This window comes from Centruroides sculpturatus, unplaced genomic scaffold (assembly GCF_000671375.1).
Source record: "Centruroides sculpturatus isolate CEXI.00-Female unplaced genomic scaffold, Cexi_2.0 scaffold86, whole genome shotgun sequence".
Classification (NCBI taxonomy): Eukaryota; Metazoa; Arthropoda; class Arachnida; order Scorpiones; family Buthidae; genus Centruroides; species Centruroides sculpturatus.
In genome coordinates, this window is record NW_019384475.1 from 644,444 (window position 1) to 659,522 (window position 15,079).

At 29.0% G+C, this 15,079-nt stretch overlaps 1 protein-coding gene across 1 annotated transcript; it reads left to right on the forward strand.

Annotated features, from left to right (window-relative positions):
- Positions 1-320: 320 nt before the first annotated feature.
- On the forward strand, positions 321-10,199 carry LOC111621298 (S-adenosylmethionine synthase-like). Its single transcript, XM_023363382.1, has 9 exons — positions 321-587; positions 826-903; positions 1,145-1,267; positions 3,053-3,165; positions 5,706-5,849; positions 5,929-6,147; positions 7,837-8,019; positions 8,137-8,270; positions 9,373-10,199. The coding sequence occupies exons 1-9, from the start codon at positions 404-406 to the stop codon at positions 9,470-9,472; spliced, it is 1,278 nt and encodes a 425-aa protein (XP_023219150.1). The 5' UTR covers positions 321-403; the 3' UTR covers positions 9,473-10,199.
- The last annotated feature ends 4,880 nt before the right edge of the window (positions 10,200-15,079 follow it).

Below are 15,079 nucleotides of genomic sequence, written 5' to 3' on the forward strand. Positions count from 1 at the left end.
TTTTATCTAAGAAATTTATATTTATACTTTATAATTTTGTTGATATTTTTGAATTTATAAAAAAAAAAAAAACAAATTGAATTTTAATTCGATTGAGATGAATTAAAATTTTCGGTATTATTTTAAATATATATATTTATAAAAATATAGTTTAATTTTGTTACGATATAATAATATTACTTCATATTTATTATAAAATTTAAAATTTTAAAAAATAATTTTTAAACTTTAATGTCCTTGACGTAATGTAATGGCGACGTAAAACATTTCCTGAGGGCGCCTCTAGTGGCAAATTCCATTTTTGCACTAGGCGAATCACGTGGATGTCAGACACGTGCTTAGCGCTATATAAGCAACCATTATAATAGTTTTTCTCATTTCACGTGTTTTTAAATAGAGGAATATGTCTTTTAACAGTCGCATATCAACCGAACCTTCTGCAATTACTAACGGTTACGGAGGAGGAATTATGATGAATGGTTATACAAACGGCTCGATTCCGTTACACAAAGATGGGTTGAGAGAATATCATGATCGAGGAGAAAAATTTTTATTCACCTCGGAATCGGTAGGAGAAGGCCATCCAGGTTAGTAGGTCTATGAATTAGATTATGAGGAGTCTAAATATTTTCTTAAAAATACTTAATTTAGACATTAAACTTTTGGAATTTTATTAAATTATAATTTAAGTTTTTTAATAGTTAATTAAATAATTATCATTTTTCAGTTCAAAATTAAAGTTAAAAATACTGTAATTTTTTTCTTACTGAATTATATGCATAAAAAGTAGTAATGGTTATAATTTAAATGGTAATTATTTTTCAGACAAAATATGTGACCAGGTGAGTGATGCCATTTTAGACGCTCATCTTGCTCAAGACCCTGATGCCAAAGTAGCATGCGGTATGTTGTCAGAAAAGCTTTCAAATGCTTATCACTCTATCTATTTCTTATCTTTATATAAACCGATCATCTTCTCTTATTGTTAAATATTTACACTCACTTTTATTAAAATATCTAATCTTTGATTTGACCTTCTTTCTGTTTGTTTTCACTATTGAATTTTATATAAAGCTGAAAATATTAAAAAATTTATATTAGGTTATTGTATGAACTAAAATGTAACTTTCTTGTTTAATTTCAGAAACGGTAACTAAAACAGGTATGATTCTTATTTGTGGAGAAATTACTTCCAGAGCGGTTGTTGATTATCAGAAGGTTGTTAGAGATACTATTAAACATATTGGCTATGATGATTCATCTAAAGGTGAGTTTGATTTTATAACACAAATTCAAAAATATTTACTTTAGACAAATTAAATATATGTTAGTGTTTTCTATTTTTAATATTAAATAAACAGATTAAATTATTTTGCATTATATATATTAATTATATTTGTGTTTTTAATAATTCACTTTACGTTTTTAATAATTTGGAACATATGTTAAACTTTAATGAATTCAATGATTTATAAATATTAAAAAATTATTAGTGCATAGTTTTCCCTGTCAAGTATAGCACAGTCCTTGTAGTGTTCTACAAGATTCTGTTTCATTTAATACTGAAACTAAATTTGATCCTTTTAAAACTGGACAAACAGAACATATAAATGAGTTGTGCAATTTTTGATAATGCTGATTTTTGTTTGTATCATGATCAAAAATAATTGTCTAATGCTACAGCTAAGTAGCATATAAGCCAATAAATTTTCTGCATGAGATGATTAATGTTAAAAATACAAAAACAAGATGACTTAAAATAATGGAAGTTTTTAACATTTTGAATGACTCTATCTTTTGATTAACTCTACTATGACTGACCTTTTTTTTTTTTTTAACTCATAGACAACAAAGTAATGAAATATTTGTTGTTTATAAACTGTTTAGCAAACAAACTATCTTCATAAGCTTTAATCCAATGCACACTGATGTCAAAATTGAGTTGACAACTTAAGGTTAAAGATTACTTATGGAACAACGTGATGATATAATTAAATATATTGTCATTATTATGTTGCTTGTTTCAATTTTTCCACCCATGAGAATTGACCTGTAATTAAAGGATAAGGATTAGATGCTGGAGGGTGTTACAATGTCCTCAAGCTAAATCTTAAGATTTGCAAGCTAAAATAAGATCTTAACACATGTATTTTGCCAATAAATTGGCAATATGTTTTTATTTTTATTCATTTATTTCTTCTCAAGACAAAAATATATAATATTTATATTTAGGGAACATTTTGATTGTTTATTTTTTTAGCTAGTATTTTCATTTTATTGGTAAGGATTGAATTGGAATGAATCATTATTTGTAATAAAATTGAATTCCGAGGTATTTTTCTTTGTGATGCCATATCTTTTTTTCTTTACAAGAAAATTTTGTTAAAACAAAGTTTATTGATTTCAATAATAAGAAAGTCCAGATACATGCATTAAAAAAATAATTTTAAAGAAATCTATTGAAAACAGAATGTTGCAATGTGCAATACACTGAAATATTGTATAATAAGAGACATTGAGCAATTGAATATTGCATATGATAATACAATAATTCCAAAATTAGACTAGCTGAAATTTCAGATTTGAAGTTTTTGTAATTTCAGCGAAATAAATCTGTTGATAATCATTAAATATTTGTTACTGTTGATGAATGTTTTGTCATCTTTTGAACATTCTTTTCATCTATACTGGAATAGTATTTGAACTTACATTTTGCATTTTTATAGAAAAATATATATTAAACTTTTCTAGATATAACTTTCTAATAAATTCTACAGACTAACCTTACCTTAGTCAATCTTTAAACTCCAAAACATCTTTCTCCAAAACATTTCTTGCTTTCATCTTCAATGCAGACTTTCTCTTCTAGACAGTTCAAATACAGAAATGTTATCCTTAGGGAGGAAGAAAACATTTTGACTGAAATCTAAGGTTAGTCTGTAGTATTTACATTTTCCTCAGTTTAGAGTGAATTTGTAACTTCCTAATAATTTATTTTTATAGTAATTTCTCAAAATATAAATGTAAATAAATTAAATTTGAATTTTTATAGGATTTGATTACAAAACTTGTAACTTAGTATTGGCCATTGAACAACAGAGTCCTGACATTGCCAGTGGAGTTCACATAGATAAAGAAGAAGAAAACATCGGAGCAGGAGATCAGGTAAAATTACATTTTAAAATGTGCAACATATTTTTTTTTTTCTTGTTGATAAATGCATAATTTTAAATTATTTTAAAATAAACTAATTATAAATTGCTTTAGTGAAGTTATTATTAATCTACACATAGCAAAGATAAATCTTTGCTATGTGTAGATTAATTGACCTCTTTCTAGAATTTGAACAAGAGAATCAGGAAAGTTTCTGCCAATTTTTTTTCACAATAATCACTCAATTGAAGCTTGAATAAGCACCATTAAAGCCTATAATTAGTTTTATTTAATTTAATTGGTATTTTCATTGTTATGGAATTATTTTTCAATTTAAAAATAATTGACACTAAAATATTTCCATTTAGATACATTTATCTCTGTATGAAATTTAAAGTGAAGATATTTCACTGACACTAGTATACTACAAATGTTAATAATCAATATTTTCTGTTTTTATTTCCTGGGGACAAATACTATTTTCATATAAACCCACATACTTTTGTGCCATTCAATTGGATAGAAAAACCTTTTGTAAAATCTCTGTATCAAATTTGATTATTACCATCAATTTACACTTCAGATACTTTTTCAATAAGAAAAAAAGTGAAATTTATTTTTGCTAGAATGTAATAAACATGAGATTTTATTTGAAGTATAAATTGTGATCATTAAATTTAATATTAGGAGTTTATTCTCCAATTGGACTAATAGAGAACCTGGCAGTTCACTGTCGAGGTCAGGGTCTACAAGGTGACTTATTACTCTCCTACATAAATTGATAATCTTTTGAAGATGCAATTGATGCACAAGACCTCCAACCTCTTCACGTGTGTGAATCATCAGGTTGGTAGTTTGGCTGAATGGGTCCCCATTACTTTAAAAATGGACTTTAAACAGAAAGTATGTGGACTAATAGACTTGAAAGTACTTGATAAATTATTGGTTTAGAAAACAAAATGCAAAACATGATAAATTTCGTTGACATTCTTTTAAATATTCATATGAACTGTTCATTGTAAATAATTGAAGACATGAGTGAATGAATGTATTATTTTAGGATCATTCAAAACCTGAGTGTCCTACATGGATAAAGCTGTAATGTGTATGTACAGTAGAGCGTTGTTTATCCGAATCAATTGGGGACTGGGGTTGTTCGGAAAATCGATATTTCGGATAACCGATTATGTATGAAAAAATATATTAACCTATCCCGTGTTGAAATTTTTCTCCGTTGTGTGTTGCTTTGCATTGAATTTTCGTCAATGTTAAGCCTAACGAAGACGATTGCATCGTTAAAAATTATTTTTTTATTTTGTACAAACAAAATAAATATATTGAAAAATATAAAAACAATAAAAAATTATACTTCAGAAGTTAATTTAGTATCAAAAACGTAAAATATTTGAGTAGCCCAAGACATAGCCATAGATTGCAGTGCCACAGCACTGGCGAAAAATTTAAATTTGCCGACTGGAATTCTTTTGGATAATTGACTTTCGGATAAATGACACTCTACTGTATTCATATCTCGTATAGCACCATCAAATATATCAGAAATTAAATGACATATAATACTCCCTGCAACACGCTATATTTTGTAGATATATTTACACCAAAATAATTAAATAATAAAAACTTGATTATTAATTCACTCAAAACTTTCAACATTTTCATTCACTCGTGTCTTCAGTTACATTATTTTAAAACTTTGAAGTGTTAATTATATATAATCCTTTTTACAGAAATTTTTCAGATAGAAAAACACTGCTTTCTTCTAAAATATTCATAAGATTCTGAATACAGGCTTATAATTAAACTTTCAACAATTTAGTAATAATCATAAACATTCAAATAATAAAATAAACATTCAAATTAGAGAATTAGAAATTAATGTAGAAATAAAATTACAAATATAAGTTAATGAGCAATATTCTGTAGTTCATCTTAGCTGAACTAGTTTTAACAGTAACACCTCCTAATTTTATCACTTATGGATTACCAAAACTGCTAGTAATCATATCTCTAAATAATCCAAAGTGTATTAGGAATAGTTATTTTTTTCCTGCCTCCATAGGCACTAACTAAATTTATTCCATGTCCATTTTGGGTTCAGTCAGATCCACAATGAAGATGGCAATGGTATTGAGAAACAAGACTTGACATATTTTGGTCAAATTGCCCATGAAAACTCCCCTGGAATTGATCTCAGGTTCCTCCAGAGCAATATGCTAACATCTTTTAACTGCCTTTTGGCCATCTGCTAGTCAGTTAAAATTATATTACTAAATATTAATTTCCACTTAAGTACATCTTAACTTTTTAGAATATTCTGTTGTTATCTCATCTATAATTTTGATTTATTAAAATTCAGATAATTAAATCATATGCATACATTAAATACACACAGCGTGTGTGTGTGTGTGTGTGTGATTTTTTGATAACAATATGTATTAAACAAAACTATATATATAATCATATAGTAGTGTTTTTGTTTTGTACAAAAACAAAATAAGTCTAATATAGATTCTATAATACTTGAATATTTTCAGGGTTTAATGTTTGGCTATGCTACAGATGAGACAGACGATTGCATGCCTTTGACTGTGGTATTAGCACACAAACTGAATGCGACTTTGGCAGAATTGAGAAGAAACGGAGAATTTTGGTGGGCAAGACCAGATTCAAAAACACAGGTAAATTTTGTTTGGTTTTCATAATATGTTTATTCTCTAAGTAATAAAAATAAGATTTTTAAAATTGGAATGTTCTTAGGTGACTTGCGAGTATGTATTTGAAGATGGAGCCGCAGTGCCACTCAGAGTTCACACAGTAGTAATTTCAATCCAGCATTCTGACCAGATCACTCTTAATATGCTGAGAGAAGAAATAATGAAAAAAGTGATCAGAACAGTTATTCCCAAAAAATATTTAGATGAAAAAACTATCTTTCACATCAATCCCTGTGGAAATTTTGTTATTGGCGGTCCAATGGTAAGTGTGGCATAAATGATTTTTTTAAGAACTATAACACATTATCTTAACTTTTTTTCCCCTCTTCTAAATTAAGACTTGTAAATCTTATTGTTTAGTTTCCATTTTTTTTTTTAATATCATTATACAAACTGTCAAATTTTTTAATAGTTAAACATTCAATATATGTAATAAAAATCAGTAATAATCTCAAACTGATGAGGTGGAGATAGTTTCTCTTCAGAAGACTTTAAATTCTAGGACTTGAGTAATTTATTAATTCTAAAAACAAAAAAAATTATCAAATTTACATTTTTCTTTTTGGAAAGACATATTTCTTTCATTTACATACAAGGAGATCATAATTAAAATATCCCTATTAAAGCACATTTAGAGACTGCTGTTGAATGTAATTGATGTAATTGGACCAAACTTGATAATACTATTGTACAGGACATGCAGAAGCAATCATTGTGAAAAAACTTTAGACCCAAAACTCACCATCAGGGATTGTGGTATTGTCCAGTACCTCATTCGTCCCTGTGATTTTATTGTGGGGAAATCTCAAAAGAGTTGGGTTGCTAATCTGTCTGTTTAAAAACAGCATGAAACTGCATGTGAATAATATTAGATTACTTTTGTTCTGAAATCGAACACAACTTTTTTATTGTTTGCAAGTTCTAATAGGCAATAATGGAGGCTATACTGAGGAATTTTATTGCACCTTAGACTGTGAGATTTAAAGTTCATATACTCTGGACGAGGGGGGAAAAACACTATTAATCTAAAGTTTTGGTCTTGAGAAAACAAAATTAAGCCAGTAAGTATAAATGCCTGCTGTAAGGTTGGTACATGTAAATACAGTAGTGCGTCGATTTTCCGAAAGTCAATCATCCGATAGAATTCCAGTCGGCAAATTTAAATTTTCGCCGGTGCTGTGGCGTTTCAATCTTTGGCTATGTCTTGGGATACTCAGATATTTTACGTTTATGATACTAAATTAACATCTGAAGTATAATTTTTTTATTGTTTTTATATTTTTCAATATATTTATTTTGTTTGTACAAAATAAAAAAATAATTTTTAACGATATAATAGTCTTTGTTAGGCTTAACATCGATGAAAATTCAACGCAAAGCGACATGCAACGGAGAAAAATTTCAACATCGAATACGTTAAACTATTTTTTCGTACATCAATCGGTTATACGAAATATCAGTTATACGAACAACCCCAGTCCCCAATTGATTCGGAAAATCGACGCTCTACTGTAATCTTTAAAAACATCTTGATTTTACTCATATCAAAGTGCCACACTGACTACTGATGATGATTTTTAAAATTTTTTTTCATGAGGATCACTTCTGCATTTCTTGGATAGTAGTATTACCAAGTTTGTTCCAACTTTTCCCAGATGTCTAGAAAGAAATCTCTGAGTAGAGATAATTTATGATCACCCTATATATTTCAAAATAAACCAATGTCTTTCCATATAAAGTAAACGATAATAATCAACTCTTTAATCCTTTTTGTTCATTAAATATAATATTAACAATTCTATTGATCCACTTAACAATTTTTTTTTAACTATGAATTAACATTGCTATTGAATTAACAATTCTATTGATCCACTTAACAATTTTTTTTTTAACTATGAATTAACATTGCTTAGTATATGTAATAATTAAGTTAACAAAATTATTATTTTAGGGTGATGCAGGTCTCACAGGAAGGAAAATTATAGTTGATACTTACGGAGGCTGGGGTGCCCATGGAGGTGGTGCTTTTTCAGGAAAGGATCCCACAAAAGTTGACAGATCAGCAGCATATGCAGCCCGTTGGGTGGCCAAGTCTCTGGTGAAATCTGGTCTATGTAGACGTTGTTTAGTACAGGTGAGTCAGATACAAGACTTGATATCTTTTTGGTTCATTTATTAAGTAGCTAAGGAATCATTTTAGAATTAGATATTTTTCATCTAGTTATATTTTATCAAATGCTTTATTATTCAGTTATCTTATGCCATCGGAGTTCCAGAACCAGTTTCTATCAGTGTGTTTACTTATGGAACGTCTATGTTATCCCAAAGAGAACTGCTTGAATTAGTTAATCAGAATTTTGATCTGAGACCAGGAAAAATAATGAAGTAAGTAAAACTTTAAAATGAAACTTTTCATATTGAATATTGCTTGATTTAATGATATTTAAAAAAAAGAAAGATGAAATTTAGAAATTTATGGCAAGAGTATAATTAACTAGAATTTTTGTTCATTTAATGAATTCTAAAACCCTCACCATCCAAAATTTCAAAATATTTATTATTGTGTTAAATAAATTAAGTTTTTACAGTTTTAGTTTAATATATTGTGTGCTGAACATCTTGTTAATATAAAGTTGGAAGTTAAAGCTAAGATGATTTTAATGGAACTTATCATTTGATAATTGTTAGCCAATTTCTAGTCCAATACTTTGTTGCTATCTTATATTGTCTAATTATTAATTTTGAAGTTAATCTAGACTAGTCTGGAGTATAATTCTCTTTTTATTCCAAACTATGTAATGTCTATGTACTTAACTATTATACCAGAACTTGGCTAATTAATTCAGTTTTATCATTTGATTGTATAGAAAAACCAAGCCCAAATTATACTAGTGATGAAACTTCTGTAATATATTATCATTGATAGATGGTCATTGGCCCTATATGGCCTGTCTTTGTAAATAAAATACAAAGATAGGAATGCTGCAACCTGTCAAATTTTTATACCCAAAGTAAAAAAATAATTAAAATTATGCATTATCTGATACCATTTTAGTAATGAATTACCATTAAATAAGTAAACTGTATACTTTAACAGTATTTTTAACTATACAGAAACTATTATTAAAAATTTGACTAAAAAGATTATTTTTAAAATTGTTTCCATATCTGCATATGCTTTAATTTTGGCTGAGATGAACATCACTCATACGGTCTATTCTATATTGTGAAACACAAGCAGGATTTATATGTGAATATAAATCCTGTTTCACATGTTAATATGTGAAGCATGTACTACAGACAAGTGCTATCAAAGTGGTTTGCAGATTGAATCCCAAAGTTTCCAGGAAAATCAATCATATACAAGCATAGTAGGATAAACAATACCAATCCTTATCAATTATTTTGAGTAGCACTGTTGTAGAAAACATGTAAAGTAAAAATATTATTATTATGAATAAGTGAAATTTTTATTTTATTATTATAGGGAATTGCAACTTAAGAATCCAATTTACCAGAAGACCAGTTGCTATGGCCATTTTGGACGAGAGGAGTTCCCCTGGGAAATTCCCAAGAAATTAATTTAATAATGTTGTATTTTAGTAATTGTTTTATTGATAGCAAATTCTTTGTTATGGCATTTTTATTATACAAATGGGAGTTATCTTTTGCGTAACTCTTCGTAATATTCATATTATTATCTTATTTCCTTTAGGGAAAGTATATTTTTATTGGTTACAAAATAAGTATTCTCGTACTGCAATTCCGAAAATTTGTTTTTTTTGGGAGAGCGTACATAAATTCTACAACAGGAACTTTCAATACCTAATGGCAGTAATATGGAATTTTTTATTTTTTTAAAAATTTTTAATCTTTCAAGCACTCTTTTGGTGTGACGTGTATATATGTAGATTGTATTGTTAAGAAAGGCAATTGTTTCAAATTTACCTGTACAGTACATAATTACTGCCATTGTTTTAAATAAAGAAATTCCAGCTTTTTTCCCTGCGGTGATTTTTTTGCCGCAGCTTTATAAATATGCTATATTTTTTTATATTTTCTATATACCATAAAGAACTTTTGAGAAAGCAATGTAATTTAAGGTTGGCTGTTTTTGAATGAATGTATATATTCAATGATGAGAATGGTTGTTACATATCTGTATTCTCATTATAAATATATGAAACTCTAACATAGTTGTGTATCATATATAATGATTGTTTGTTTGACCGGTACAGAACTATTTGTGCTGCCTATAAATAAATGACTTTGTAGTTATCTGTATAAACTGAATAAATCATGTTTACTGTAAAACAAATCGTCTTTAGTATAAATACAAAACTAGGTCCAAATTTTAAAAAGTTTGATTTGTTAGGCATATTAAAGGTATAAGTCATAATTATAAATATTAAGGTATGTCATAATTCTACACAATGCAGCTGAATCCAACTTACAACAAAGTAATTAGCACAAGTGGAGAATGGAGTGAAATCCTGATTCATAATGCTTTATAAATTATGGAGATCAAATCATTGCATTGAAACCCAGATTCCACTGGTGGTAATTTTATGGCTTATTCTGTAGTTTTTGTTTTTAAAAATTTAGTGCCTAAACATATTACCTTCATCACATTTTTAACCATTTCTTATATAGGAAATCTAGATGTTCTATGAATTTTTATCAAGTACTGATGATGTAAAAATTCTTAATGAGAGTTTTTTAAGTATGATTTTGTGATTGAACTGAATTCCAACAAAATTCAAGATTGCTTCTCTCTGAAAGTATTTGGGAAGTTTGTAATGAATGGATGTTTGACTAATAAAACAGATCTAATAATCTGGTATCGGTTAAATCATTCCAATATATTGATAATTTAGATTATTATTTGAATGTTGAATACTTCAGCTAATTCAGTGTAAAAATAAACGTCCTGTAAAAATGACTTTTTGCATATTTTATTCTTATAAAGTAAATAACTTCTATTTTTCTAAGATATTCTCTCCTTGAAATAACTCTGTATTAAATTAATTTTTAAAAAGTACTTTTAGATAATTTGAATTTTACAACAAAAATAAACTATTACCAAAAATATTTTGGTTATATAGTACTTCTAAATCGATAATGCTTGATAAATTATACAGAATACAAATAAAAGCTTAAACAAATAGCCTTAGGTAGGAGTTTTAATAGTTGTTTTAAAACCCATTAAGTCAAAAACAATAGTAGTTATTAGTTTGATTACTAGAACATAAAATTGTTACTACTATTAAAGTTAACATTCCAGATAAAGACAAAGCTGGAAAATATGTAAAATTATTCAAATATAATTGTAGAAACTTCTATATCTTAAGTTATATCAATAAAAGAATAAATGAACATTTCAGTTTTTATACAGCTATATAAAGATCAAATACAAAATAATACCTTGCATTGCATCATTAACGCAATTGGCCTCAAACAAGAAAATGGAAGTATTCCTATTTTCTTGTTTGAGTAAGTAGCTAAATCTAATCCACTCGGGTTTCTAGAACAATTATACATTCATATTTTTAGAAATAAAGCTTCAATAAACAAACAAACACACTAATTCCATTCTCTGTGTAAAATGTAAGCATTGTATCTAAGTATGATTTCTTCTCCCTCATTATCTTTAATTAAAGTTAAATTTGGACAATTTTAAGGTTGCTGTCTGTTTTCAACATATAAAAAATTAATTTACATTTTTCATTACTTCATTTCTGAAGACATCTTTTTCCTATTAAGTTATTAAGAATTATACAAGTTTCATAAACTGTCTACATACATACATAAATATGCTTGTATAATCACAGCTAATTATTTCTAAACTGGTTAGCAACATATTGCTTTAAATATTAAGTATAGACTGTTTATTTGCTAGAAGTAATCTTGGAATCTACTGAACAGATTTTAAAAATTCTTTTGCTATTGGAAAGCTTATTCCTTCAGATGGATATAAGCTGTATACTTTTTTGTATTAAAAAAGGAAAATGCACAAAAAAAGACGTTTTTACTATAACATTTGTCTTGCATCATCATCTCTATTCAAAGTCAACCCCCTTTGCCACCTGGTGAGCTTTTCTAAACTTATAATAGTGTGATAAGAAATGAATTATGAAGACAAAATAAACATACACAACTACCTGAACCAAATCCAAAAATATATTTTATATCATCAAATGCAACTATAAGGAGTGAATTTACTTCCCTTATGTGAAACTACACTTTTGTACAAAGGCCTATTGCATTTTTAGTGTTCATTGTTTTAATATTTAATTCTTATTTTTAAATAATGGTATAGTATAGTCTTAATTAACATAGGTAGATATCTAAGTTCTTTTGGTTACTTTTTAGGTGTACACATACACAGGTCTTATCAATGTTAAAATGCCCAATACATCCAATATTGCAATTGTCACAAAATATAACTGTCAAGGGACTATTGGTACTTTCTGATATATATAAGCTACCTTAAAACTCAGATTCCTCACTTCTACCTGCTGATTTTGTCTTCTGTACAAACCCCCAAACCCTTTGACCATTCTGGATCAAATTCTGCATAATTACTCTGGTATTTCTCTGCAAACATGACTACCATAAAACTTGGACCCCTCACTCTTCTCTGATTTCATCTCCCTACCCCAAACTCCTAACCCTTTTGAGCAATCTGGACAAATTTTTCAGTCTACAATCCTCCAAAAAAATGTTAATTTAAAACTTGGACCCTCACTCCTCTGATTTCATCCTCCACAAATTGCCAAACCCTTTGATTTGCACCCAAATTTTGCATAGTTACTTTTTGCCATCCTGCAGAAAGCATGCACTATTCTTTGCTAGTCATTGATTCAAAGAATGCTCTGAACAAGTACTATGCATTATATTAATCATTCAAATTATGTCAATATCAGGATTTAATCCAATTTTATTAATATAAAATGATTAGATATTTATTATTATAAACTGGGGGGGCGTGTCTAGCCTGCGGAGGTGTTGGTGACTTTTTTGCTGAGCTGTTGTGGCGACGTTAGTCATGGAATTTTTACAACAAAATAATAAGTTTAGAACTGAAATAAGTAGTTTAAATGTTTTATTANCTTAGTATTTTTTTTTATACTCCTAAGAATATGGAAGTAAAGTAAAAACAATAAGTGCCATTTATTGTGATCAATTCAAAACAGTAAAATCATTAGTAGTTTATTAGGATCATACTTTTCAATATTAGATTTAGATGAATCTCAGATATTTTTGTGTCATTTCAAAGTTAGATGATGATGATGATAAGTACTGTATTTTGTAGTATGAATTCAAAACAAGTAAAAAATAAATGAATATTTTAGATAACTATGTACTGTAAGGTCTCTTTTTATGCGGATTATTTTTATGCAATTTTGAAGTTGTGCGGTTTGTATTTCATCCAAAAATTTCTTGGACAAACATACATATAGGCTTGTTTAGGAAGCCCGCGTATAGACAGTCTCCAAAAATCGTGGAACGCTCAAAGCTTACTCCATTTGTTCCACTGACATATAATGTTTATGGATGTAAAGGACAGCTAGATCTACCTTAATCGCTTTAGTTCCTAGCAATTTTTTATATAAATGTAATTAAACATAAAAAATACTTAAAACTGAAAAAAAACGAAAGAAATGCGTTAATTTTGAAGAAAAAGCTTCAAAGTTTAACTTCCTTTGTCTCGCCCTTCTGTGAAATTTAACACCAATGAGTCATTGTTTACACATCTGGATGACCTTGAACACAGCTGGAGCTGGATTTCCCGGGGCATTCTCAGTCGTCGCGGGAGGACAAGGGTTTAAAGTAGAGTGAACACTAGCTGCCAGTATATTTTTAAATATTTTAGAAAATTTGGAGACTTAAAAAACATTCCAAAAATTCAAAAACAAATTAAGCCTTAAGGACCATGTTTTATGTAACGCTATGTAACCTGCCCGAGTTAACTCGGGCGAGGAACTAAAGGTGTTTTAATTAACTCTTTACATCCAGATGTCAATGATTTGTTTTTAGAGTGAACTTTTGCAATTCGGGGATTCCCCTTGTACATGATACTTACCATCGGCAAGTCACTATTACATCATTCTAGTTTTGCATTGAAAGGTATAAACTGTAATTGTTTTGAAATTAAATTTTATTTTAGCGGTGTTTTATTCATTTTTATAATAAGTAGCAAGTTTAAATTTTGCTGATTTCAAGTTGCAGTAATAAGCAGCCTATTTCTTTTAATTTCTGCAAACTTTTTTTATGCGGTTTTAAGTTAATTTTAACTCGTTGTTTTGGTTTTATGCGATTTTAGAAAATTACGGAACGTATCCCTACTTTTTCAAGGCAAGTAAAGTCTTTTTTATGCGAATTTTTTATATGCGCTTTTCTGTAGAACGTATCCACCGCATAAAACGAGACCTTACAGTACTTTACATCTATTACGGTACATTCAGGAATTAATTTCTTTTTACACAACTCTAAGTAAAAATCTTAAATTTCTTCCCTTTATAACTTATTTTGCATATCTCGAAAACTTCCAGGAACTTCTAAATACTGTATCTTTTTTAAAACTGTTTTAACTCTTTTCTCCCTGTGGATACTAAGAGGGCCTTTTTTAACAAGCCTATTATGGGTTTGGCTATGTTTACAATGGGGCGGCCTGGTGATGAGGGACGAGGTCCGACATATCCGGGCCACCTTGACCGTTCGGCCATCCGATCGCCTCTAAATACTGTATCAACGAGCTAGAATATACTACATAGAGTGGCTGTGACCATGGTTACAGCGCTCTTGATAGCAACGACGGTTATCAGCCCCACCGTAAGCGGGCGTGCAAGGCGTGCACCGCACGCGGGCGGCAAATCGAGCGATCGGTCACATAATATTCAAAGTCATTGTCATAATACCCACCCTACTTATAGCATAAGAAATGTCTTCGCCTGGAGAAAAAAATCCACCGGCGCGCAAATTACTATATTCTTATTTATATTGTAGCGTTAACAGCGCCTCTATTGACATTTATCAGAATTAAGATGCAATGCGAAACGTCTGTCGGCAGGTTGAACCATCCGGCGGCACTCGAAAGCCAAGTACCCATAGTCGTGCTCTATGACAGAAGTTGACAGGACTGGCGAAAATAGGGAATTCCCACAGAGCTTCCTTCTCAATTTGTACTTGTA